The sequence below is a fragment of the Mastigoproctus giganteus genome, chromosome 10, assembly GCF_048544385.1.
Source record: "Mastigoproctus giganteus isolate SK-2022 chromosome 10, ASM4854438v1, whole genome shotgun sequence".
NCBI classification, from domain to species: Eukaryota; Metazoa; Arthropoda; class Arachnida; order Uropygi; family Thelyphonidae; genus Mastigoproctus; species Mastigoproctus giganteus.
The window spans coordinates 92,259,373-92,286,573 of NC_143584.1; the positions used below are offsets into that span (position 1 = coordinate 92,259,373).

A 27,201-nucleotide genomic window follows, 5' to 3' on the forward strand; every position below is an offset into this window, starting at 1 on the left:
TTTTATATATATATATATATATATCACAATTATAATGCCAATAAATAAATAGTATAACTAAAACTCTGTACAACTAAAATTCATGAACTCCAAAAACACTAAAACTCTAACTTACATATTAGCATTAGCATATGATGCAAGAAAGCAAGCTTATGCAGCATCAGCCAAAAAAAAAAAAACACTCCCATTTCACCCCTCCGTTCGTTCAAAATACCTGTCCAGCTGAGCCTTAAATTTATTTATGTTATCAACTTCCACAACAAGGGATGGAAGTCTGTTCCACCACCAACTACCCGCTGTCTAAAGGTACAACTAAATCCTATTAACACTATTTAAAATATTTATATCTATCTCCTCTTATGCACAGCATATGCAAATTGCAAAAATGCCACATACCAATTAACATTCAAGAAAAGCTCCCTACAGGTGTATGTGTCAGTGCCAATTTTACCAACCAACACATTCCTTAAATCAGAATTGCCAGAACAATACTTCAATACATGTCCTACATCTTTCACATCTGTACAGCAGATTACTTTCAGTTTTTAATTCAATTAGCCACTTTTGCAACCCATGTCCCATTACCTGCATCATGGGAGAAAGACCTGAACTAGGCCAATTACAATTTTCCTACATTATACTTACTCCAGGAAAGTAGGCATAAGTGACATGGCCCGATGCACAACTATTTTGTCACTCTTGCCGTATCTTGATTGCCTCCTTCTAGGGGCCTCCGTAGCCAGGTGGGCAGGAGCAGCAGTGCGTAGCACACCCTTCTTGATTAGACTGGGGTTCAAGCCCGTAACCACCAAATATGGAGGATGCGGAAAGGTCAGGGAATTACCACTGCATATCCCCGGAGCAATATAGCCTTAGTTTCTAATGCTCCTAAAACAAACCAAAAAAAACCCCCTCCTTCTATAACCTTTTCCTCTCCTTTTTAAATCATGCCATGCTATACTCTATGTACGTTAGGGAAAGATCACATCCCCAAAATTTCCACACACAAGTTATACCTTCTGGCATATGCTAATACCTTCTTTGCCACTACTAAATCAACAGATTTACCTACTGTTACTTGCAGGGTCTCATTAGACACAGCTCTACAGGCCTGCGTCACCACCAAAAGATCAAAAATCTTGGCTGACAAGAGATCTTTCAAACATGACTTGGTGACCTGACATCCCCAAGTTCCAAACGCATAAGTTATAATAGGCATAAATATATATTTATAGAGTTGATCCGAAGCATTTTCCTTTTACCCCCCATTCTACCCATATAGTCCTCTTTATTTTAGAATACATTAATCTTATTTTTTCTTTAAATTTCTGCACGTGAGGCAAAAAGGATATCTTGTCAACATATGCTCCTAAATATTTGACCAAGGGGCATACGTACAAGACTTCCAGAGACCTTAACAGTGGTTCTTCTTTCTTCACTCAACTTGCCTTTTAGCAAAACCATGTGGGTCATACAAAAAGGATAGGCAGAACTGGAGGGGGAATTTGCTCTTATTTAAAAAGCACATAAAATCTAAGACAGATCATACAGATGCCATGGGTGGCCAGCTCACGGCGGAATCAGTTTGGTGTGACATAATCACTGTGAAAACAAAAATTAGAGTATGTCTTTGTTACAAGCCTAATGAGTGTTATGAGTACAATAAAAAACTATACAAAGAAATAGAATGGCCCAGTAAATCAGAATGTCTTATAATGGGGGATTTTAACTTTACAGATATTGACTGGAACTTGTGGGGTGCACACTGAAACACTAGCAAGACTTGTTGATTATTATTATTATTATTAGCTGTATGGTGCAAGGAAGCCTGCGGCTTATTCTGCACCAGCGAAAAAAAAAATTCCCGAGTTACCCTAAGAGAGAGAGATAGAAGGGAATCACCAAGAAAGAGAAGAATGATGATATCCAGCTCAGGACCCTGGGTGTGCCAATCCTGTACTCACCAGATGTGAGCCCCTGGGGTTAATGAGTGAGTTATAGGAATTGATGAAAATTTACTCCCATTGTGAAACAGCCGTCAGATTCTTGCTAAGCTGTCACTGAAGATGCCAGTCTGGACTGTGATCAAATGTCAACTTTTACAAAAAAGACCATCCATTTGAGCAGTACTATAAAAAACCATCACCTACATAGAAAAATGTTAAAATGAGACGTTCTTTCTTACTGGCAAATGCTTTGTAGCTAGATCCAGTAAATTCCACTTTTTTAATTTATAGTGTTAAGAGGTATGTAATTTAATTTTGTGAGACATTAGCCTCAGACTATATCCATCTAATTCTCCCTAACTGGCAAAATGTGGAGATCTGTCTGATCATGCTGCTTTACTGAAATCACAATCAATATCCTGTTTGCCAGGTAAGTCTTCCATTTCTGAAATTTTTTCTGAGAGGATCTGCTGGGAAATTGGTGTCTTCAGTGGCGCATTTACACTGAGTATACCATTGCCTGGAGTGCAGTGGTATACACAGATGCAGACATTTATTTGATCTTTAGCCTTTTTATATACTGAAATAATCTCCATGAAAAGTAAGTCATGAGGGTATGTTCGGTGTGTTCTCACAAAATGGAGTAAGTAAGTCATGAGGGTATATTAGGTGTGTTCTCACAAAATGGAGATGGCTACCATGCAGTCATACTTTTAATGATGATCAGCAACTACCACAACAGAAGTGAGGTGTTCGTGACTTGTCTTGGTTGCCCACTAGCAAAACAAAATTGCTTTATAAGCATGTCAAAATATGTTGAAGTTTCAAACCCACAATGGGTTCAGTGAAAAACACATTCTGCGTTCCATGTGACCATCCTGCAACATCTTTGGGAAACATAAGGTGAGATTTATTGGATAACTGTTTTCTGCAGCAGCACGTTAAAAAGGCAACAAGAGAAAGCAACACTCTTGGTCTGATTATTAGCAGTGATTCTTCATGTGATAAAAATCTTTAGATAAATCCGCTGGGGGGGGGAGCAGTGATCACAGTGTATCGATCTTGGATTTACTTAAAGATGTAACTGACATCAAGGTTAAGGGTGTGTTTTTTTATGAAGGAGACTACAGTGACCTCAGATAATTTTTTAAATTCTATGCAGTGAAACAAACTAGTGATATCATTAACAGCAGATTATAAATGGGAGGTTTTCAAGGATATAATCATAGAAGCTGCTAGCTTTTCATACAAACTAAGAAATTCTGTTCTAGGGGCGTAGACCTAAATGGATATCAGATGTCTTAATGAGACATGTGGCAGAGACAAAAAATGCATGGGATGCATATAAATAATCAGATGATATAGAAGCCTCTGGTAGATATAGACTAGCCTACAATCAAGTCACAAAGGAGATCAGGCAAGCCAAGGCAGATTACAAGAAATCTTTGACAAAAGACACAAAGAAAAATAGCAACGACTTCTTTGCTTGCATAAATACTAGAAGTCAGGGAATGAATCACATTAGGCCACTTGATATCGATGGTTTTATTGTTGATGATCCTGCTCAGGTTGCTGACAAACTCAAGTAGGTATTTTGTATCTACATTTATATAGGAGGATTCCTTTAGGAAAGTGGATACCAGAAGTTTATCAAATTCGAACAGGAAGCTAAATGACTTTGTAATAGTTGAGAGGAAAGTGAAAGAAAAATTGTTACGATTATTAAACATAAAAAAGGCACCAATGGATGGGACTATCCAATTGCAGTAAGGGATGCAGCAAAGGAGGTAATTAAACCCGTAGTCATAATTATGATATCTTTGGATGCAGGGGAGGGCCGTACAGTCTGGAGATGTGCAAATGTATCCCCAATTCACAAAGGGGAATCAAGGGGTAACATTATTTTCCTTGGAACAGAAGTTAGCTTAACTTCTGTTGCCAGGAAAATCATGGAATTATTAGTTAAAGAAATTATGCAGAACCATTTGGAAAACTAGTGTCATTATACTTCAGTCACAGCATAGGTTCATTAGGGGGAGACCTTGCCTGACCAATACCCAGGGGCTCACATCTGGTGAGTATGGGCTTGGCACACCCAGGGTCCTGAGCTGGACATCATCATTCTTCCCTTTCTTGGTGATTCCTTTCTACTTCTCTCTCTCAAGGTAATAGGGAAATTTTTTTTTTTTTTTTTTGGCCGGTGCAGCATAAGCCTCAGGCTTCCTTGCACCGTATGGCTAATAATAATAATAATAATAATAATAATTTGATACTGTAATACACTGACAAAGGAACTGGATGCAAAAAATAGTTTGATATTTGTCAAGCTTAATGTCCAAGTTTGCAGACGGTACAAAGGTTGGCAGGGTTGTCAAGGACACTAATGACACTGCTGCTGCAACAGGATCTAGAAAGGTTGAGCAGATGGGCTGAGAGGTGGGAAATGAAGTTTAACATTGACAAATGTAAAGTACTACATATGGGAAAAAGCAACCCTAGAGCAACAGATCAACTCTGTGGTACTACACTGCCAGTGGTAGAGAATGAAAAGGACCTGGGGTTAATTGTGCAGGCAGATATGAAGTTCTCTGAGCAGTGCAGATGGGCTACAAGAGTAGTTCACGGTGTCTTGTCAATGATATACAGGAATTTTTCTAGCAGGGATAAGGAGGTGATTATTCCCTTGTAATAAGGCAATGGTCAAGGCACACCTAGAATACCGTATACAGGTCTGGAGGCCTCATTTCAAGAAGGATGTAGGGCTGCTGGAACGAGTACAGAGAAGGGCAACAAGATTAGTGAATGGAACAAAGGGGTGCTCTTATGAAGAAAGGCTTAAGTTTTGCAAATTACAGTGTCTGGAGACTAGGCACCAGCGAGGTGATCTGATAAAGGTGTATAAAGCCTTGAATGGTTTGAGCATGCTCAATGCTGATGGGATTCTTCCTCTTGCTCAGAATAATCACCTGAGAGGGCATAAATTCAAATTGAGGAAAGACAGATGTAGGATAGACGTGCGGAAATTTGCCTTTAGCCAGCAGGTAGTTGGTTGGTGGAACAGACTTCCATCCCTTGTCGTGGAAGTGGATAGCCCAAATAAATTTAAGGCTCAGCTGGACAGGTATTTTGAACGAACGGAGGGGTGAAGTGGAAGTTGTTTTTTTTTTTTTTTGGCTGATGCTGCATAAGCTTGCTTTCTTGCATCATATACCTCTACTAATGCTAATGCTAATATCATATACTTGATTTCAGGAAAGCTTTTGATACTGTTCCACATAAAAGACTGCTGTACAAATTGGAACACTGTGGCATTAAGAGCAAGTTGCTGCTCTGGATAAAAGGATGGATTAGTGGGAGAAGACAGAGTGGTTATCAGTGGACTAGTGTTTTTAGTAGAATTTTACATGGTTCAGTGCTAGGCCCATGGTTGTGTTCAGTATTTATTAATAATTTAATAATGATATCGATGAAGGTATATTCAGGCGTAATATCTAATTTTGAAGATGATGCAAAGGTTGGCAGGTTTGTTAATGATAGTAATGAAGGTATGCTGCTGCAACAAGAACTAGAAAAATTAGGCAGATCTTGTTTGTTTGTTTGTTATTTGGTTTTTATGAGCATTAGCAACTAAGGCCAGATTGCTCCGGGGATATGCGGTGCTCATTCCCTGACATTTCCGCATCCTCCGTATTTGGTGGTCACGGGCTCGAACCCCAGTCTAATCAAGAAGCGTGTGCTATGCATTGCTGCTCCTGCCCACCTGGCCCCATGACACAAGGGCAGCTATGGCCAATATGTGTCTGTCAGAGTCACTATCTTCATTTTAATGATTTATTAGCCATTAGCATTAGTAGAGGCATATGATGTAAGAAAGCAATCTTATATAGCATCAGCAAAAAAAAAAAAAAAAACCTTCCCATTTCACCCATCCATTAACTCCAAATGTTTGTCTAGTTCTGCCTTGAATTTATTTAAGCTGTCAACTTCTACAACGACAGTTGGAAGTTTGTTCCAGCAATCAACCACCTGCTGGCTAAAGGCAAATTTCCACACATCAATTCTACAACTGTCTTTCCTCAATTTGAATTTATGTCCCCTCAGGTGACTAATCTGGGCAAGAGGAAGAATCCCATTAGCCTTCAGCTTGCTCAAACCATTCAAGGCCTTATACATCTCAATCAGATCACCTTGCAGGTGCCTAGTCTCCAGACACTGCAATTTGCAAAAATTATGCCTTTCTTCGTAAGAGCAACCCTTTGTTTCATTCACCAATCTCATTGCCCTTCTCTGTACTCATTCATGCAGCTCTACATCCTTCCTAAAATGAGGCCTCCAGACCTGTATATAGTACTCAAGGTGTGACCTGACTATTGCCTTATACAAGGGGATAATCACCTCCTTATCCCTGCTAGAAAAATTCCTGTATATCATTGACAAGACACCAAGAGCTATTCCTGCAGACCGTCTGCACTGCTCAGAAAACTTCATACAGTCGATTCCGGTTATTTGGGACACATCGGGACTAGTGCATTTTGGCCCGATTAAGCGGCTGCCCCAATTATCCGAAGTTTCACGTAAATAGTTAAAAATACAATGTACTTCCCCCGCCCTTTACAATTGGTTCACTGTTCAATCACGTTACGATGGAGTCACCATTTAAAGTACCGATCACTATACGATGTGTAATAAGCGCCGGTCATTGTGATCACGTTTGTGAATTGAATTTTAATTCTAGTAAACAGCGATTGTAATTAGCGAAAATAGGAGGAATATTATCCATAGGCTATAAAAGTAAAGATATATTAAGTACAAATTTACCCTTTATTACCTTACCAATTAAAAAATTAAATGATACCTGAAATTCGGAAGAATATACGTGATAATCGAAATAATTAATACGTACTGTAATATGTACATACTAACTAAACTAGTTAACATTTCTGTTCAATGTCATTTGTGGTGGGGGTTAATATCTAAAACAGTAAAAAGATAAGCAATCAATAACAAAGAACACTGCACACACACACAAATTGCAAGTAACACGATACGCGCAAGTGAGAAGTAACAAATTACGAAGCTTTAAAAATAGGAATGAAGAGAAGAGCCTGAAAATTATTTTTTTTTTATATGATTGAAGATTCCATAGAAGTGTAAACACATTTCACCATAATAACCCACAGAATTCCAGCTGTCGGTATTATCGCAAATTCAATAAGATCGAGTTTACTATCAGTTTATGACAGATTTCACTAACAGAAAAGCCCAATAAACAGGTGACTGCTAATTGTTTTTATTTTTTTATGGTTGTGACCTCCAGAAATTCGACCGAACTACGTGGTACGGTTGGGGACAATCATAGGGTAATCTTCAGTGCTGCGGTCTTCTGCCCCGATTAAACGGCATTTTGTCCCAATTAAGCGAAGTAAATCCTGGCTATTTTCTCGATTGGGTTCTGTTTTTTAAGATTTGCCCCAAATAAACGGCTGCCCCGATTAACCGATGGCCCAAATAACTGGAATCCACTGTATCTGACTGTACAATTACACCCAGGTCTTTTTCATTCTCTACCACCCTGAGTGTAGTACCACACAGTTTGTACACTACTCTGGGGTTATTGCTACTCATATGCAGTACTTTACATTTGTCAATGTTAAACTTCATTTGCCACCTCTCGGCCTGTCTGCTCAACTTTTCTAGATCCTGTTGCATAAAATGTTAATGACACTGTCATTAGTGTCATTAACAACCCTGCCAACCATATCATCTGCAAACTTGGACATTAAGCCTGATATACTTTCATCAGTATCATTGATAAATACAGAAAACAACAATGGGCTAAACATGGACCCCTGGGGGACACCACTAATAAAACTAGTCCATGAAGAGCAGTGTCTATTGATTACCACTCTGTCTTCTTCCACTCAACCATCCCATCATTAATATTAGTATTAATATTAGCAATGGCCACATGGTGCAAGGAAGCCTAAGGCTTATGCTGCACCAGCCAATAAAAAATAAAATAATAATAATAATAAAATAAATAAAATAAAATAATAAGAATAAAAATGAAATAATAATAATAAGAAAATTTAAATAATAATAATAATCATTAATAAGAGAAAAGGAAATGGACAACCTGTGCATTTTTTCCTCCTCCTTTAGGTAATTATCCAGCTGACCTTTGAATTTCCCCAAACTGTCAGCCTCTACCACCCATGTCGCCAATGTATTCCAGTAATTTATAACTCACTATCTAAAATAAAACTTCCTGTAGTCCAGTTTAAACATCTTCCACATAACTTGAAACTATGGTCCCTTGTTCTAGAATCATTTATAACGCCCGTGAAAATTTTGTCCTCATTCATTTTCGTATGCCTCTCAGAGCCTTAAACACCTCAATCAAGTCTCCTCTATAGTGCTTAGTTTCCAAGCTCTGCAACCCACATATTTAAAGTCTTTCCTCATATGGACGCCCTTTTGCCGATTTTACCTTTCAAGAAGCACAATGTCTTTCTTTAACTGTGATCTCTGTACTAGAATACGATATTTCAAGTGTGTTCCAACAATAGCCCCTTATATAATGGGATTATGACATCCTTATCTCTACTAGATATTGTTCGATAAATCATTAGTAGGACACCATGGGCCTTCCTTGCAACCAGTCTGCAATGCTCGGAGAACTTCATATCTGACCGTATCGTAATACCCAAGTCACTTTCCTCCACTACTAGCTTTAGTTCAACTCCTCCAAGTGTATAAGTTATTTTGGGGTTACTGTTCCCCAGGCGCAATATCTTATACTTTGCTGGATTAAAGCATAGCTGCCATTTTTCTAACCATTCCTAAAGTCTATCTAGGTCATTTTGAAGAAGCTTTGCTTAGCAAAGATCATTAACTACTCTACCAATCTTTACATCATCTGCAAATTTAGACATCATGCCCTCTATCGCTTCATCGATAAATTTTCATTTATGAAAATTAAAAACAACAGTAGTCCTAATACTGAAGAAGTGGGGTTCCTTGGGGAACCCCACTTCTTACATCAACCCAATCTGAGGAATAACCATTTATCACAACCTTCTGCCTCTTGTTCCGAGGCCATCCAGCTATCCATCTAAGTATTTTCCATGTGATTCCAACCTGTTCCAGCTTATAAAGTAACCGCTCGTGTGTGACTGAGTCAAATGCTTTGCTGAAATCCAAATAAACAATGTCGAAACTATTCTCAATGTCCAGCTCTTGAGTGACCCTGTAAAAACTAATCAGATTAGTTAAACATGATTTTCCCTTTACAAAACCATGCAGAGTATCCTTCAGAATTCCATTTCTAAGTGATCCTGAATTCCACCATTGATCATAGTCTCCATGATTTTCCCCACTACTGAAGTTAGACCGGTAATTTCCCACTCCACTCTTAGAACTCTTAGGAGGGCATTCGAGGTGAGTACTCAAGGGCCTCACTTCATCAGGGCCCCTCAGTTAAGTGGATTGGATTACTTTTGTTTGGTGCTTTTAAATATTTGATTTATTTAGATATTGTTGGATTATTTTGTTATAGGTTTTCCTGTAACAGTTTAATTTTTATAATATTATAGATATAATTTTTCTTTTGTGACTGCATCATAGTATCCAATCAAATCGGTCAGGCAAGACCTCCCCTTAACAAAACCATGCTGTGTCTGAGCTATAACTAACTGAAGTCTTGTCTAGATGATCCTGCAGTGCTTCTTTAATCAGTGCCTCCATTAATTTTCCTGGAACGGAAGTTAAACTCACAGGTCTATAATTACCTGTGTCAGATGCATTGATGAATGGAGGTAATTTTTTATTAATATTAATTTCAAAAAAGAGCACGCACTACTAGCTACTGATACAGGCATTGTTAACTGCCACTATTTCTTAATGAAATAAATATATTAGGAAGTAGAGTGATTAAATTATTTTTAAATATAAAACTTAAAATTTCTTTTGGAGTCTGATTCATGGACATAAAATTTTGAAAAATTTGTATTTCATTTGCAAGATCAACAGCAACAATATCTTTGGGCATTCCTCACTGGTGGCATATGATAACTGTTATTCTTAAATCTGAGCAATGTTTTAAAACATTGTTCAGATTTGAAACATTGTTCTAAAGTTGAACAATGTGTTAAAATTTCATCTTCTGACATTTTACTTAGCTCACTAAAACATTGTAAAAAATTAAAATTGTTATTATAAACCTTGAGCTGCTCAAAACGTTCATCTATTGCATTTCTTGTATCTAAAATGGCAAAATAAAAGTTTATTTTAAAATTATCTTTTGGTGTTGCAACAAATTCATCTCCAGATTCATAATCAAATATTTTTTTATAATTTTTTTAAATGCATTAGTAATGGTAATATATCCAACTGTGTATTTTGTAATAATTTGCTAACAAAATTTACTTTTGATCAAATGTAAGACCAAATAATAGTAGAGCACACGAATTTAAATGATCTAATTGTATTTGACAATGACTGAGACTGATGTTTTGTTTTTAAATTGAATTTATTATTACAATCCGAATATATTTCATAAAGAGCATCAGCAGTTTGTTATAGATTGTATACTAGAGGTTATATAGCATCAATTTGACTTTTACAATGCATGTCTGACAAAGGTTTCAGTGAAAGATTTGAAACTTTGTTTTTTAATATTGCCCACCATTTAGTACTACTAGAAAAAAAATTATAAAGTAGCATTAGCATTAGTAGAGGCATTTGATGCAAGAAAGCAAGCTTATGCAGCATCAGCCAAAAAAAAACAACAACTTCCACTTCACCCTCCGTTCGTTCGAAATACCTGTCCAGCTGAGCCTTAAATTTATTTAGGCTATCAACTTCCATGACAAGGGATGGAAGTCTGTTCCACCAACCAACTACCCGCTGGCTAAAGGCAAATTTCCGCACGTCTATCCTACATCTGTCTTTCCTCAATTTGAATTTATGCCCTCTCAGGTGATTATTCTGAACAGGAGGAAGAATCCCATCAGCATTGAGCATGCTCAAACCATTCAAGGCTTTATACACCTCTATCAGATCACCTCGCTGGTGCCTAGTCTCCAGACACTGTAATTTGCAAAACTTAAGCCTTTCTTCGCATGAGCACCCCATTGTTCCATTCACTAATCTTGTTGCCCTTCTCTGTACTCGTTCCAGCAGCCCTACATCCTTCTTGAAATGAGGCCTCCAGACCTGTATACAGTATTCTAGGTGTGGCCTGACCATTACCTTATACAAGGGACTAATCACCTCCTTATCCCTGCTAAAAAAATTCCTGTATATCATTGACAAGACACCATGAGCTACTCTTGTAGCCCATCTGCACTGCTCAGAGAACTTCATATTTGCCTGCACAATTACACCCAGGTCCTTTTCATTCTCTACCACTGTCAGTATAGTACCACAGAGTTGATACATTGCTCTCGGGTTGCTGTTTCCCATATGTAGTACTTTACATTTGTCAATGTTAAATTTCATTTGCCATCTCTCAGCACATCTGCTCAACCTTTCCAGATCCTGTTGCAGCAGCATAGTGTCAGTAGTGTCCTTGACAACCCTGCCAACCTTCGTATCATCTGCAAACTTGGACATTAAGCTTGATATTCCATCATCAATATCATTTACAAATACAGAAAACAACAATGGACCCAACACTGAACCCTGAGGGACTCCACTAATAACATTAGTCCATGATGAGCAGTGTCCATTGATTACCATTCTCTGTCTTCTCCCCCTCAACCACCCCTTTATCCATAGCAGTAATTTGCCTCCAATGCCAATGCTGCACAATTGGAGCATTGTGCACTGCTGCACAATGCTCCAATTTGTGCAGCAGTCTTCCATGTGCAACAGCATCAAAAGCCTTCCTAAGATCCCAGTATATAATATCAAAGTTATTCCCTGCATCCAGTTCTTTTGTGACTGCATCATAGTATCCAATCAAATCGGTCAGGCAAGACCTCCCCTTAACAAAACCATGCTGTGTCTGAGCTATAACTAACTGAAGTCTTGTCTAGATGATCCTGCAGTGCTTCTTTAATCAGTGCCTCCATTAATTTTCCTGGAACGGAAGTTAAACTCACAGGTCTATAATTACCTGTGTCAGACTTTATCCTCCTTTGTGAATTGGGGACACGTTTGCACATCTCCAGTCTGTGGATACCTCCCCTGAGTCCAAGGAAATCTCATAATTATGGCTAAGGGTTTGCTTACTTCCTTTGCTGCCTCCTTTAATATAACTGGATAGATCCCATCCACCCCAGGTGTCTTTCTAATGTTTATCTTTAACAATTACTCCTCCACTTTACTCTCAGTTATTACAAGATTCTCTAGCTTACTGCCTGAGTTGAATACACCTCTGGCATTCCCCTTGCTGAATAACTCCTCATGTATGAATGTCGATGCAAAATATTCATTTAGTTTGTTAGCTACTTGAGCAGGATCATCAACAGTTGACCCATCGATATCAAGTGGACCAATCTGAATCATCCCCTTCCTTCTAGAGTTTACATAACTAAAGAACTCTTTGCTATTTTTCTTTGCATCCCTTGCCAAAGATTTCTCGTAATCTATTATCACCTGCCTAACCTCCTTTGTAACTTGGTTACAGTGTTACGTGTTAATTTGTATGTATCCCATGCATTTTTCTTCTCTGCCATATGTCTCATTAGTTCATCTGACATCCATTTAGGCCTAAACCTTGAACAATATTTCTTACTTGGTATGTAAAGCCTAGTAGTTTCCAAGATAAGTTCTTTGAATGCTTCCCATTTTGAATTTGCTGTTGGTAACATCATCAGTTGGTCCCACTGTATAGAATTTAAATACTGTCTCAGACCGTCGTAGTCGCCTTTACGAAAGCAAAAACCCTTCCCTTTACCCCTGATGGTAGTTACCTCTTTGAGTAAATCCAACTTCAGCACACTGTGATCACTGCCGCCTAGTGGTTCCTTTATCTGCAGATTCTTAATGCATGAAGAATCACTACTGATAATCAAATCAAGAGTATTAACTCCCTCCAGTTTCCTCCCAAACATGCTGATGTAGAAAACAATCATCGAATAAATCCACAAAAGCCTAGCTAGTGTGTGAGTGACCAACCCACAAATTCCAGTCAATATCTGGGAAATTAAAATCCCCCATTAAAAGACTCTCTAATTTACTGGCCCACTCTATTTCCCTGTACAGTTTCTTCTTATACTCATCAGAGTCATTAGGCCTATAAGCACACTCCTACTCTCAATTTTGATCTCCCAATGCTTATGTCACATCAAACTGACTCAACACTGCACTGTCCAGCAGTGTCGACTGGCTTCACTTCCTTTGATTTTGTGTGTTTCTTAACTAATAGCATAACCCCTCCTCCCTTCCTATCCTTTCTGTAGACGTTGTACTCCCCAAATTCCAGTTCTGCATTCCTTATATCTGTGTGACACCACATCTCTGATATCCCAACAATATCTGCCTTTGATGCTTTGAGCAATTCCTCAAATTCATAAAATTTATTTACCAACCTCCTAGCATTGGTGTATCCGCAAGTATACATGCACCTGTTTCTATTCTTAGCTACCCTAACACAACCCATGTGTTTACTTGTACCGCAGTGACTCCCAGCAGTCTCTGAAATATCCTGCATCTTGTTTTTCGGGCTTCTGCTCATTCCAATAGAAGCAGTGGAATAATCACTTTCACCTCTGCCAGTGGCTACTGTTAATCTATTAGTCTTTGTATCCCCCCAAGCTATCAGTTTTCCGACCCACCTAACACTGCCTTGATAGCATCAGAAAATATTCTTGCACCCTTTCTATTTAAGTGTATCCCATCCCTGTAGAAGCAGTCTCTCCTGCTCTTGTATAATTCCAAAAAGATCAATTGTCTCAAAGGATATTTTTGCAGCATCATTCATTACTATTAATGTTATATTTTTCCAGAAATTCTAAAATAAATGTAATTAGCCCATGACCAGTCATATTTTCAATTTCACAGAAACCTAAAAAATGTTTCCTAATTTCAATTTTTTGTGTTTAATCTTTATAAATTACGAATCTTAAAATAATTGTCAATTGTTCCTGATGACAGGCATCAGGTGTACAATCTAAAATCAAAGAATAATATTTAGCTTCCTGTAACTTATATAAAATTTTTGTCCTTATACTATTTCCTATTATATTTAAAATGTCATTTTGAATTTTCTCCTAAATAATGTGGCATGTGAAGTTTATCAATTTAAATACGTTGGATGTGTTCTGATGAAGTGGAATGAAGTTTGGCAATGATTTGTATTAATTGCAAAAAGTTTCCATTATTTTTACCAAATAATTTTGAATTAGTACCTCTTAAAGCCAAAATTTGTTTTGCCAATTGAATGCAAAGAACAATTCTCTTTAATACTGATTGCCATCTTATTTTTTTCTTGATTTATCAGACTGATGATGTGCATCTACTGTATTTTGTAATTCTAAATTTTTACGCAAAGTAATTAATTTGTTAGTGCAATTCAGCATGCATGTTGCTTCAAATGCCTTGTTAAATGTTGCCAATCTTTGAATCCACCATTTATAAGTGGAACTGAAACAGTACTATGTAAAAATAATTTACAATTATAGCAAAAGAGCATTTTGCAAAATGCTATACAAGTTGAATACAGTAACCAATTATGCAAAAGTGATTCACCATTTTGTAATTTTTTAGTGTAATATTCAAGAGAAAAGTTTCTTCTGTTATTATCTTTATCTTTTGGAAAATCAAATTTTTTTAATTGTTCCGGTTTGTTTTCAACCAACATCATTCTTATTTTATTATTTAAAATTTGCTGCCATTTACCGGGATCACTAAGTGAAATTGGCTGATCTTGTATACCACTATCATGATCTTCATTTTCCTCTTCATCTGAATTTGCTTCACTTGCATCTATTGTTCCTTGCTGAATTGGAATGTCAACATATTAGACAGGTTATAATTCACGTGTTTCAGTTTCTTCATGAATAGTAGTAAAGCTAGAGGAAATCGAAGTTGATGGACCTGGCTGTGGCTTGATTGATGTCCAGAAACCTGGTAATCGAACTTGTTACTTTTTTTATTTGATCGCTTTTAATTTTTTTTATTTTTCTGTATTCATAACCAGAGAGTCGTTTCCTTCCATCAGACATCTGAGAAATATTGAAAAAAAAAAGTTTTAAATTTAAAATTCATTATTTGTTAATATAAAATATGACAAATCACATTCTTCGATACATTGACCTTTTAGTCTCCTTAGTCTTTGCTATCTCTTTTAGTGTTTACAGAACATTGGTCTTTACCATCTCTTAGTCATTGCCGCCCTGGTGCAGTACACCACTTGCACCACCGGGTTGACATAGCTCTGATTGGCACTTTTCCAATCCAGCGGAATTACTCCTGAGTCCAGTGATGCTCTTATAATTAGACTCAGTTCGATGTACTCATTTGTTGATTCCCTTAACATTATAGTGTGTATGCCATCAACCCCAAGGAGCTTTACTGTCCTGTAGGCTTGAAAGTTTTTTCATTAAATAAACATTTGAAATTTCAACATCATTAATTATATTTATTTCAACTTCACTCTCCTAATTTCTCATTGATTTCTATAGCAACAACTTGCCTTTAATACCATGCTGCTCCAACTTGTACAGTAGTTTTCCATGTGCAACAGTATCAAAAGCTTTCATGAAATCCAAGTACAGTAATACCCCGAAGTTACGCGATAGGTGGGTCCGACGAAAATCGCGTAAGTCGAATTCGCGTAAGTCGGGGTACAACTTTGCATATAAATACATGTAAATTTTGCTTAATTGGGACCAAGGACTAACAAAAACACTAGTTTAGAAGAAAAATATTAATAAAATTGCAGTTCTTTATACATATTAATACAAAATATGTATTAAAAAAACAAATGACTTACGTTAAAAAGTTATTTCGATGTCGATGGCTTCATAAAATCTAACAAATTCGTCTGACGACACAGCGCCTTCTTTTTTTCACGCAGAATTTCTTCGTAGCAAGCTAATAATTTTTTTATTCCTTGCTTTGTAGCTATAACGCGTTCTTCGTTGGAGTCGATGTTTTCTAAAATTTTTAAGCCCTTTACAATTGAGCCCTTTTCAATTTTCAACCTGTCAAGTTTGCAATTGTCATGTGCTTTTCGCAGTTGCTTCATTTAGGTCTGTAGCACGTGCAATATCACATGGTCTTTCATTTCGCTCAAAGCGTTTCACAATTTTATATTTTTTCTCTATCGACAGAGGCGGACTGGCCATAAGCCTTACCGGGGCCAGTGTAACCCCGGTGGGCCAGTGTGATTTTGGCCATAAACCATAGTATGAGGCCACTATAAATTTTCCCGGGTAAGAATTTTTGACCCAGTCCGCCTCTGTTTATCGATAATTGCTTTTCTTTTTCTCTCTGAATCTGCAGTGTCTTCACCAGGACGCTTCCTTTTCACACCTTTTAATTAAGTATTTTACTCATTTTTAGGGAATAAAGCGCAATTACAAAACGAGGAGGAAAAGCTGGGCCCATGTAGCAACTGAATAAACAACACCATAAAGGCAGAGATACACTATTAACACCTCACATTTCTAGGGGTTACTACCATAAAACAATAAAAATCCAGTTGCGTTTCTGCTAGTGAAATCTGTTATAAACTGGTAGTAAACTCGATCTAATTGCATTTGCGATTATACCGATAGCTGGAATTGTGTTGGTTTTTACGTTATTATGTATAGTAGTATGTATAGTATCTTATGTAGGACGGCACCTGAACGAAAGTTCAACTCCGTCTTTACGTTATTATGGTGAAATGTGTTTTTCCCTTCACTGATATAAAAAACATAAAAGCAGCAAAGTTGAATTTTGTTCATCTTTCGCTCTCATTCTCCGCCGTCGCACCGTATATCGATAACATATGAAAAACGACCTTGAAGATAGTGGGCGGCAGCGTTGCCAAACGAAAAAATCAAGAACCGCGTAACTCCGAGTTTGCGTATGTCGGGGTAGCGTAAGTCGGGGTATTACTGTATATGATATCAAAATTATTTTTTGCATCCAGTTCCTCTGTTACCTCATTGTTGTATCCAATCAAATTGGTCAGACAAGACTTCCCCATAACAAACCCATGCTGGTGTCTGAACTATAACTGCGGTCTTGTCTAGATGATGCTGGATTATGGATATATCAAAGTGTATTTGTTATTCCAAGGGGGTTTAATATACATAAAGAGCTCATTTATGTTTGCTTTGTCACCAAATATACAAAAGAGCGTCAGAGGAGCTTGCAGGTTTGCTGATGATCGGAAGGAGATGGTACGAACGGCTGAATAGGATGGACAATCAATCATGATGTGCCTTACTGTAAGTTGTATCTGACAGAAAGAGCAGAGCAGAGGATCTTCACTTAGAAGTAGATGTTTGTATGTGAGAAAGGCATGCTCAATGTGCAGTTTTGTCAATATAACTTCTTTCCGCCTATTTCTACATGAACTAGAACACCATACACATAGATTTTTTTTTTATTCTGCAGAGTTTATTGCACAGTTGGTTCCTCCAAAATTATGTCCAATTGGAAGTATATTTGGTACAAAAGGTACGAACTGAAAGTTATCATGTACATTAAGATCTGGATTTTTGGCATCTTAGTCTGCATGATTATTTCCTGGGATTCCAAAATGGCTGGGAATCCAACACATAGAAACTTGTTTTCTTGCTTTATGAAAATCTCTGAGTTGTTTTTTAAGATGTTGAATCAAGATTTTTTTAAGATGTTTGAAGAATTTTTGCTATTCTGTAGAGCTGCTGTTGCACTATAGGAGTTAGTACAGATTAGAGCAGGAAGAAGCTGGTGCTCGTTAATATCATCCAATGCTAGTTTGATAGCATATGATTCAGCTGGAAAATACTGCAAACATGAGGCAAGGAGACAGATATAGTATATTCCAGTAAAACTACTGCAGCACCTACTGAGTTGTTTGATTTTGATCCATCCGTGTAGATCTGGTGACTGTTTCTATTTTCAAAACCGTACAGTGTGTGGAGTTTCTGTATAATGATTGCAGATATGTATGTCTTTTTTCTTCCAATTTGTAAGATATCATAAGGACAAAGGTGCAGTCTGCAGCCAAGGAGGTTCTGAATTTATATCTAGTTCAGAAATGTGCTGGAAATGTATTTCCCAAGCTTGAACTAAGTGTCTGAGATGCATTCCTATTGGTTTATTTTCATTTGGCTTGCAATCATAATTACTTGTCCATAATGGATCATGAATAAGGGACCAATTTGAATGTGATGGTTGATTGTAGCTTTTGTAGTTGTAGTTGATTGTATATTTTTGCTGCATACATGCATAGAAGATAATCTTGCCGAAGGTGCAGTGGGGTTCCGTTGTATCTGGATACAAAATGTTAATTGGAAAATTTCTAAAGGCTCCTAGAGTTATGCAGAGAGCACTATGGTGAATGGTATCTAGGCTATGTAACATGCTCCATCTTGCTGAAGCATATACAGGAGATCCATAATCTGAACGAGATTTAATCAAAGTTTTACATAATTTTAGTAATGTTGGCTCCCGAGGCCAGTGAAGATACTGTGCAAAAGATGTTAAGTTTTGAGAGGCAGCTAGTTCGAAGTCTTAATATATGTTTGTGAAAGTTTAGTTTCCTGTGTAATGTTAAGCCTAAGAAGAAGAAATTTTGAGCAACAGGTAGAGGAAAATTATTTAAGTATAAAACCGGTTCAGGATGAAGACCACAGATTTTACATAAGTGTATAACAGCTGATTTTTTCTCAGATATTCTATATCCATTATTTTTTGTCGATGCTTCTATTTTGTTTATTGATAATTGGAGCTATCACGCAATTGTGTGATAGCTCCTTTTGTTTTGTTTTGTGATTGAAATGAAATGGAAAGATCATCTGCGGACATATAGATTTCAAGTGAAGCTGATATAACCTTTGTGATATTGTTCACCTTAAGGGAAAACAGGGTTTCACTTAATACTGAGCCCTGGGGGACTCCTTCCCGTTGTATTATGTATTGTGGATAGACACCCTTTATATCATACCTGAAACATTCTGTTAGTAAGGAATTTTTCTATAAATTGAGGAAGTTGTCCTCCGTATCCTAACTGTAAAAGATCTTGTAGGATTTCAAATCTCCATGTTGTATCAAAAACATTTTAAAGATCTAGATTTATCATCACCATATGCTGTTTTCTTATGTGTTTCTAATATTTGTTTCAACTGTGACTTGTAGATCTAGCATTGATTTGTTTTTCCTGAATCCAAATATGGTGGGGGTGAGAAAACATTCTTTTTTTTCTAGCAACCACGTAAGTCTGCTATGCACCATTCATTCGAAGATTTTTCCTAAGAAACTGGTCAGTGAGATAGGGTGATATTTATAGGTATAGGAAGGATCTTTTCCAAGTTTAGGAAATGCAAGGACAATTGCATGCCATCATATGGTTGGATAGTTGCTGAGAAAAATTCTATTATATAAGACTAGTAGCATATACAAAGAATCAGAGTTTAGGTGCTGTATCATAGTATAATAAATGCCATTATACATTGGAGTGTGCTATTAGGAAAATTTCTAATGGTTGTAAGTAATTCCTCTTTTATGAATGGTAGATTATATGAATGAGATGTAGTGGTAGAGAAAATCAACTCACTCCATTCAGCATGTATTTTAAATTTTTGAAAATCAGTGCTGTAGCTTGTGACTGCTGATGTAGAAGCAAAAGATTCAGGCAGAATTTCTGATATCTCCTCTGTTGAGGAAACATCCTGCCCTTTCCAATGGAAAATTGGACATTGTATGCTTGGATATCTTCCACACCAAACCAGGACTCAAGTTCCTAGTAAGTGTTGAAGCAAACTGTGATCCAGGAATTTTTCTTGGCCTTTCTCTGAATTCGCCTAGCTTCAGCTTTGGCTTTTTTATATATAATAAAATTTGCTGTAGTTGGATATTTTCAGAATTCATTCCATGCACAATTTTGTTTTGTTTTTGCTACCACACATTCTACATTCCACCAAGAGCTGTACCGTGCCTGCCTTGCCTTACTTATTTGAAGTATTGTAGCTTTTATTGCTTCTAACAGTTGGTTGTTGATATATATGGCAGCATCATCTATTGGCAGAGAGTATTAATTACTTATCCAGCTGGATTAATTGCATATACTTACTCCAATTAGCTTTTTTAAAATTCCATACTGTTCTAGTTTCTTTTGTTAGAGTCAGTTGTGTCTGATTGAACATAGTATCAGAAAATGATCACTGTTGTAAGGATCATTTAATACAAACCATTCTATATTGGGAAAAATTGAGGAGAACATATTGTTAAGTCTATTGCAGAAGTGATACCTGTAGCCAAACTGATATGTGTGAGATTGGTGTTCAGTAAATTCAGTTGTTGATCATCTAGGAAAGTTCCGATCAAGTTACCTCTACTGTCCATGTGAGAAGATCCCCAGAAATGATGATGGGCATTCATATCTCCCCTGAGGCAATAGGGCGGTTGTAAATGCATAGTCAGATCATTTAATTCTGACCTGGAGAGAGGAAGATTTGGTGAAAGATAAAGGGATGAGATTGTGATAGAAATTCCAATGGTTATTCTCACTGCTACTAAGTTGGTTTTTAATGTTATTTGCTTAGCTGGTATTATTATTCACCAAAATTGCCACTCCTCCTTTGGCAGTTGTATTATCATTTCCATCTCTCCGGAATAGTGTATAGTTTTGAAATGTGGGTAAGGATTGAGGTGTTAGATGTGTCTAACACCTCAATGCAGACTGGTTTATATTGCCAAATAATATCTTTTTTTCATTCGATTTTGCACATAAACCACAACAGTTTCATTGTATAATAACATGCTGCATTATTTAGGTCCCGAGACTAGTTGTTGAATCTGACTGCGCTTTTGAGTTTTTTCGTTTATCATATTTGGGTCTGGTTTCTTAGAAAAAAATAGGACTTAGTGTATCAATATCTTCTGCGGGATGAAGTTCTAGTACGTGATTTTGTCCGACAATGACCATGTCAGCCATTTTTAATTTTCTAAAAGCCGTCAACATGTATTTAATGTAAATAACTTGCTTTTATTGCTGTACTAATTTTTATATATTGATGTACAGTAGATATATAACTTTTCAATGAGGTAACCTTTTTAAAGGTTACCAAAATTTCGATCTTTTTAAATTTTAATTGTGATGTGCCGCATTATGATCAGAGTTGTTTTTGCACCATAAAAATCCAAACAAAGAAACAAACAAACAAACCATTGTAGTATGTTCTCTGCCTGTTCATCAGTCTTACTAGATGCTGTTTGTTTTTGAAGATGTTAATTCTGATTCAAGCACAGGAATATTATGCTCTTTAGCACTGGATTTTTCATTTGAAGTTGTTTTTGTCATTAACAATACTTTATTCCAGTCTATCATTTGATTTGGAGGTATTACCACCTCTATTTGAGTGACTATAGTTTGCTCTCATTTCACTGCTGAAGCATAGGAACTTGAAGCTTTGGTGGCAAGTATCTGTTTTCTTGCTTCCAGATGACATTTTATTTTCTATTTTGTATTTTTTATTTGTTTTACCAATATCAACATTTCATATGTCTTCGAAAATGCAGGGTGATTTCCATGACATTTTGGACAGAGTGGTGAAGTGGAGGTACAGTTTGCTTGATCATGTTCTTTTGATCCACAGAGCAGACAGATGGGATCACCTTATTGGATTTGGTATATATATGACCGGATTTTGAAATTTAAATATCCTGCTTTAACTGAATTGGGAATAGAAGGATTGTTAAAGGTGAGATTAACTGATCAGAATGGAATGAGAATGCCATCTTTCTTCATCATTATCCTCCTAATATGTATCACTTGTTCTGTTATCTCGCGCAGTAATTCTTCCTGTGAAACAGTCAAAAGGTCCCATTCAGTTGTTGTTATTTGTTTTTTTTTTTTTTTTAGGAGCAGTAGCAACTAAGGCCATATTGCTCCGGGATATGCGGTGGTCATTCCCTGACCTTTCCGCATCCTCCGTATTTGGTGGTGACGAACTCGAACCCTGGTCTAATCAAGAAGCGTGTGCTACGCACTGCTGCTCCTTCCCACCTGGCTACGGAGGCGCCTCCCATTCAGTAATAACACCTTTTGATGTATTTGGGGAATTATGTGTAATGGTAATTTCAACTGGTAGTTCCACAAAGGTTTTTGTTTTTAACAATTTCTCAGATTGATGAGTTAGTGAGGTTTCTACTAAGAGATCACTTGAATTGTAATCATTTTATCATTTTTGATGATCCAACCATGGACTCTATAGTCTTCTGTACTAAGAATGGGTATAATTTCCTAACGGGTTGTGTTGATAAAAAATGTATCACCAAAAAGTATGGAACAGTAGGCTGAGCTGTTGACTTTCAGTCTCTTAGCCTGAGACATGTTCAGTTGAGTCATCAGATTTATTGGAGTTAACTTTAAGTTACATCACCCTGGCTCTTATAGATTGGTTGAAGTGGTGTCTGATTTTTATTAATGGTACATGACACCACACATATACAATATCCTGCACTTTTAAATCTCTGGCCTCAAGAGTGTTCTGTTTCACATGATAATGTATATGCAGAGATGGGGAGAACCCCTGATGCCATTTGACATGAATACTCTTTACACTATACTGAAGTATTATAGGTTCTAATACCTTTTGTGTTTGGAAGCCAGCATTAAAAAAATAATAATAAGAGGCAGAGACACAATCCGTAAAATAACTGTGTGGTTGATGAATGATCTGTCTAATTAAAAATTATTATTTAAAGTGAATTTTTTGTAATATTTATCAATTATAAAATAGTCAATTTTGAATAATTTATTAGTTATCACAATAGGTACTCTGTCGATACAAGTCAAAATGGAATATTGACTTGATACTTAAACCCTTCCTTCTTGCTGGAATAATGAAAGAAACAGGTATGTCCTTTAAAAATTGCAAACTAAAATGAGTGCTTAAGATTACAATAAAATTTAAATTATGATAATTTCATGATAACACTATTTGTTCCATGATTGACACTTATCATATGACTTAGTTTTTCATTCACAGGCATTAAAATCTCAGAAATATATCAAGAGAAAAATAATAATCACAATTTTATTGTGTGAAAGTTCATTGTGAAGAGTTTTTTTCCCCTAAAACAGTTCTCTACTAAATAACTGCTAAATTGATAACAGTCTTGGTAGATTAATAGATTGAAATTAAAAGTCTCACTTATTTTTAGATTTAGGCTATTTGTTCTCCTTTGTCTTATATGGGCTGAAATTTTTGAATTTGATGTTAAAATTGGACTGAATATTGTTATTTATATTGTATGATTTTTAAATTTTGCCTAATTTGCTCTTTTGTGCCTAGTGTGCTCTTTATTCAGTGGGAAGGTTGTGCCTCATCCTCAATTTAGTCTAAAAATTCGTCAGTGTACTTCTTAATAAATGTAAACCAATTTTATTTAATTAAAAAAAGAAAAAAAAAAAAGTTCTTTGAAATATTCTCTCTAGAGCGTGTGTATCTAAAAGCACACTCTGGCAAGTCAAGAAAATCAGCAAAGACTTCTTTCCTTATATTAACAGTAGAAGGAAGGGGTTGAGTCTTGGTCACCATGATGTCGATCGTTTAACTGTTGGTGATCCTGCTCAGGTTGCTTAAAGGCTGAATAGGTATTTTGCACCTACTGTCACACAAGGAATTCTTTAGGGGAGGGGATGCCAGAAGTTTATCAAACTCTAACAGGTAGCTGAATGTTTTTGTTAAAAATTGTTAAAAATAGAAATTGTTAAAGTTAAACTTAAAAAAGGCACCTAGAGTGGATGGAATCTATCCATTCATATTAGGGGAGGCAGCAAAGGAGGTAAGCAAACCCTTTGACATAAATGATGTTAAAATTGGACTGAATATTGTTATTTATATTGTATGATTTTTAAATCTTTGGATTCAGGGAGGTCCCCGTGGACTGTAAATGTGCAAATTAGAACCTTCCAGCTACTTATTTATCACAATTCCTCTATTCCTCTTCACTACTGGTTACGTGCTGCAATATTCGTGCCAAAACACAGATACAATAGCAGTACGGGTAGTGAGTCATAACTTACAAAATCACTACCTAAATTTAAAAAATCAGCTAATGAACGTGACTAAGACAATTTAATCTATAAGTAAAACACAATTTGATATGTTAATTAATCAAGAAGATGGTAAAAATTTCCATAAAAACTCATCTGTTTTAAGCGAGCATAAAATTCTGCATCTTTGGTACTTATAATCTCATTCCATTATAACCTCATTCCATTTAGCATTAGCATTATATTGTTATATGAAAATAAATACGTGATCATACTAAAATAAGTTGTACAAATGAATCCTTTTTAAAAAGGGAAAAAGTTCAGCCACATTTTTATCATTCCCAAGTAAGTGTTGTAGTTCTATAGATTTGTTTTGATGCTGTAATGAAGCCAAAAGCTACATTTCTGATAGGCTGATACTGAAAACTTTTTGCACGATTATGCAGCTAAAATCTGAAGCCTTCTTTCCCATCCCTTCTTGCCGTATCTTTTTTGATCTGCACTGGATAATTAATTACAAAAACAAACCTAACAGGATGTGCTTTGCTGTGAGTGTAGATTGGCAAAGTGAACAGGTAGGTGAATCTCCATCTGTAAGTAGGAATAGATGTGTTAGATGGGTGTGTCTGATGTATGCCCAAGCAAACACTACCTCTTCATGCCAGTCTGTCCTAAAGCTGGAGTTCCATACTTGTGGCCTAGGCTTTAGTTGTAGCAGCTTAATTATTTGGTTGGTTCTGCCAGATTTCAGTCCATTATTTAATACAATCTTGCTGTATTATGGGTTTAAGTAAATGGAAGGGATCTGAAAGAAAGTTACATCACAGTTAGCTTGTTGTTGATGCCTGGTCTGCAGTTTTATTTCTAGGTATTCTTTTGTGTCCTATGATCCATCAGAAATGGATTATCTGATTGTTTTCTTTGCAGTGTCAGCCAACATTTTATTTATTTCAAGGTGGCACGAGATGGTGGAGATTTATTTTCTGTAGCAGTTATAGTGCTTAAGAGTGGTATTTATTATGGCTCATAGGTTAGACAGATTGGTAGTATTTTCCAAAGCCAACTTGAATTGCTTACAGTTTGGCAGTGTAAACACTGCCAGATTGTAGGGACACAGATACACTCTAGGTGGAAGGATTCCAGCAGCACATACAGATGTTTCCATTTTTGAGTTGTCAGTATACAATTGAGGAAAATCAGAGTTTTCTAATGAATTTTCTGTATGTAGCTGCTGAAAATTCAGATTGTGAAGGAATATTTTCCCAATGACAAAAATGATTATCACAAAAGGGTACATGTGTCTTCCATGGAGGTTCTACATCTTTGGCACATTGAAATATCTTATGAAGGTGAATATTCCAACTTGTAATTCATTCCTGTAATCTGATTTCTGTTGGTGTGACTTTATTAGGTTTGTTTTTGTAATTAATTATCCAGTGCAGATCAAAAAAGATATGGCAAGAAGGGATGGCAAAGAAGGCTTCAGATTTTAGCTGAATAATCATGAAAAATCAGGTAAAGGGAAAGGTTTTTTTTTTTTTTGTAAAGGTGACTACAGTGTTTAAATGAGAAGCCTTCAAGAAATTAATCTTGGAAGCTACTAGGCTTTTCATACCAACTAAGAAATACTGTTCAAGATTTAGACCTAAATGGTGTCAGATGAACTAATAGGGCTCATGGCAGAGAAGAAAAATGTATGGAATGCATATAAATTATCAGGTGACACAGAAGCCTATGGCAGATATATAAGCTAGTCTGTAATCAAGTCACAAAGGAGGTTAGGCAAGCAAAGCCTGATTATGAGAAATCCTTGGCAAAGGATGCAAATAAAAACAACAAAGACTCCTTAACTTATGTAAACACTAGAAGGAAGGGTTGAATCAGATTGGTCCACTTGATGTTGGTGGTTTGACTGTTGATGGTCCTTCTCAGATAGCTGACAAACAATGAGTATTTTGCATCTACATTCACACATGAGCAATTCTGTAAGGAAGGGGAGGACAGAAGTTTACTAAACTCTAACAGGGAGCTAAATGATTTTGTAATAACGGAGAGCAAGCCGGAGGAGAAATTGTTAAAGTTAAACATAAAAAAGGCACCTGGGGTAGATGGAATCTCTCCAGTTATATTGAAGGTGGCAGCGAGGGAAGTAAGCAAACCTTTAGCCATAATTATGAGAGCATCCTTAGATTCAGGGTAATTCCCCATGGACTGGAGATGTGCAAATGTATCCCCATTTCACAATGGGGATTTAAAGGGTGATGCAAATAATTATAGACCTGTTAGTTTAACTTCTGTTCTGGGGAAAATAATGGAATCACTGGTTAAAGAAAAGTGATGCAGGATCACCTAGACAAGACTGCAGTAATAGTTCAGCATGGGTTTGTTAAGGTGACTACAGTGTTTTGTGACCAGTTAGATTGGATACTACAATGTGGTCACAAAGGAATTAGATGCAACAAATAATTTTGATATCATACACTTGAGTTTCAGGAAAGCTTTTGATACTGTTGTACAAATTTTAGCGGTATGGCATTAAGGGCAAGTTGCTGCAATGGATAAATGGATGGTTGAGTGGGAGATGGCAGAGAGTGGTAATAAATGGACACTGCTCTATGTGGACTAATGTTATTAGTGGAATCCCTCAGGGTTCTGTGCTGGGCCCATTGTTGTTTTGTGTATTTATCAATGATATCGATGAAGGTATATCAGGTTAATGTCCAAGTTTGCAGATGATACAAAGGTTGACAGGATTGTTAATGATAGTAAAGACAGTATGCTGTTGCAACAGGATCTAGAAAAGTTAAGCAGATGTGCTGAGAAGTGGCAACTGAAGTTTAATATTGACAAATGCAAAGTACTGCATATGAGTAGCAGTAACCCAAGAGAAACATACCAACTGTGTGGTACTACACTCAGGGAGGTGGAGAATGAAAAAGACCTGGGGGTAATTGTGCAGTCGGATATGAAGTTCTCTGAGCAGTGCAGACAGGCTGCCAGAGCAGGTCATGGAGTTTTTTCAGTGATATATAGGAATTTTGCTAGCAAGGAGGTGATTATACCTTTGTACAAGGCAGTGGTCAGGCCACACCTTGAGTACTGCAT

General features: G+C 36.7%; 1 protein-coding gene across 1 annotated transcript in view; it reads left to right on the plus strand.

The window, feature by feature from the left end:
• The window catches only part of LOC150079153 (glutathione S-transferase kappa 1-like), a 156,280-nt gene that overhangs the window by 10,540 nt on the left and 118,539 nt on the right, over positions 1-27,201 (plus strand). Inside the window, exon 2 of the mRNA XM_090382970.1 lies at positions 22,872-22,953. Coding sequence (XP_090239096.1) covers positions 22,872-22,953 — 82 coding nt within the window. The remainder of the gene's footprint in view (positions 1-22,871; positions 22,954-27,201) is intronic.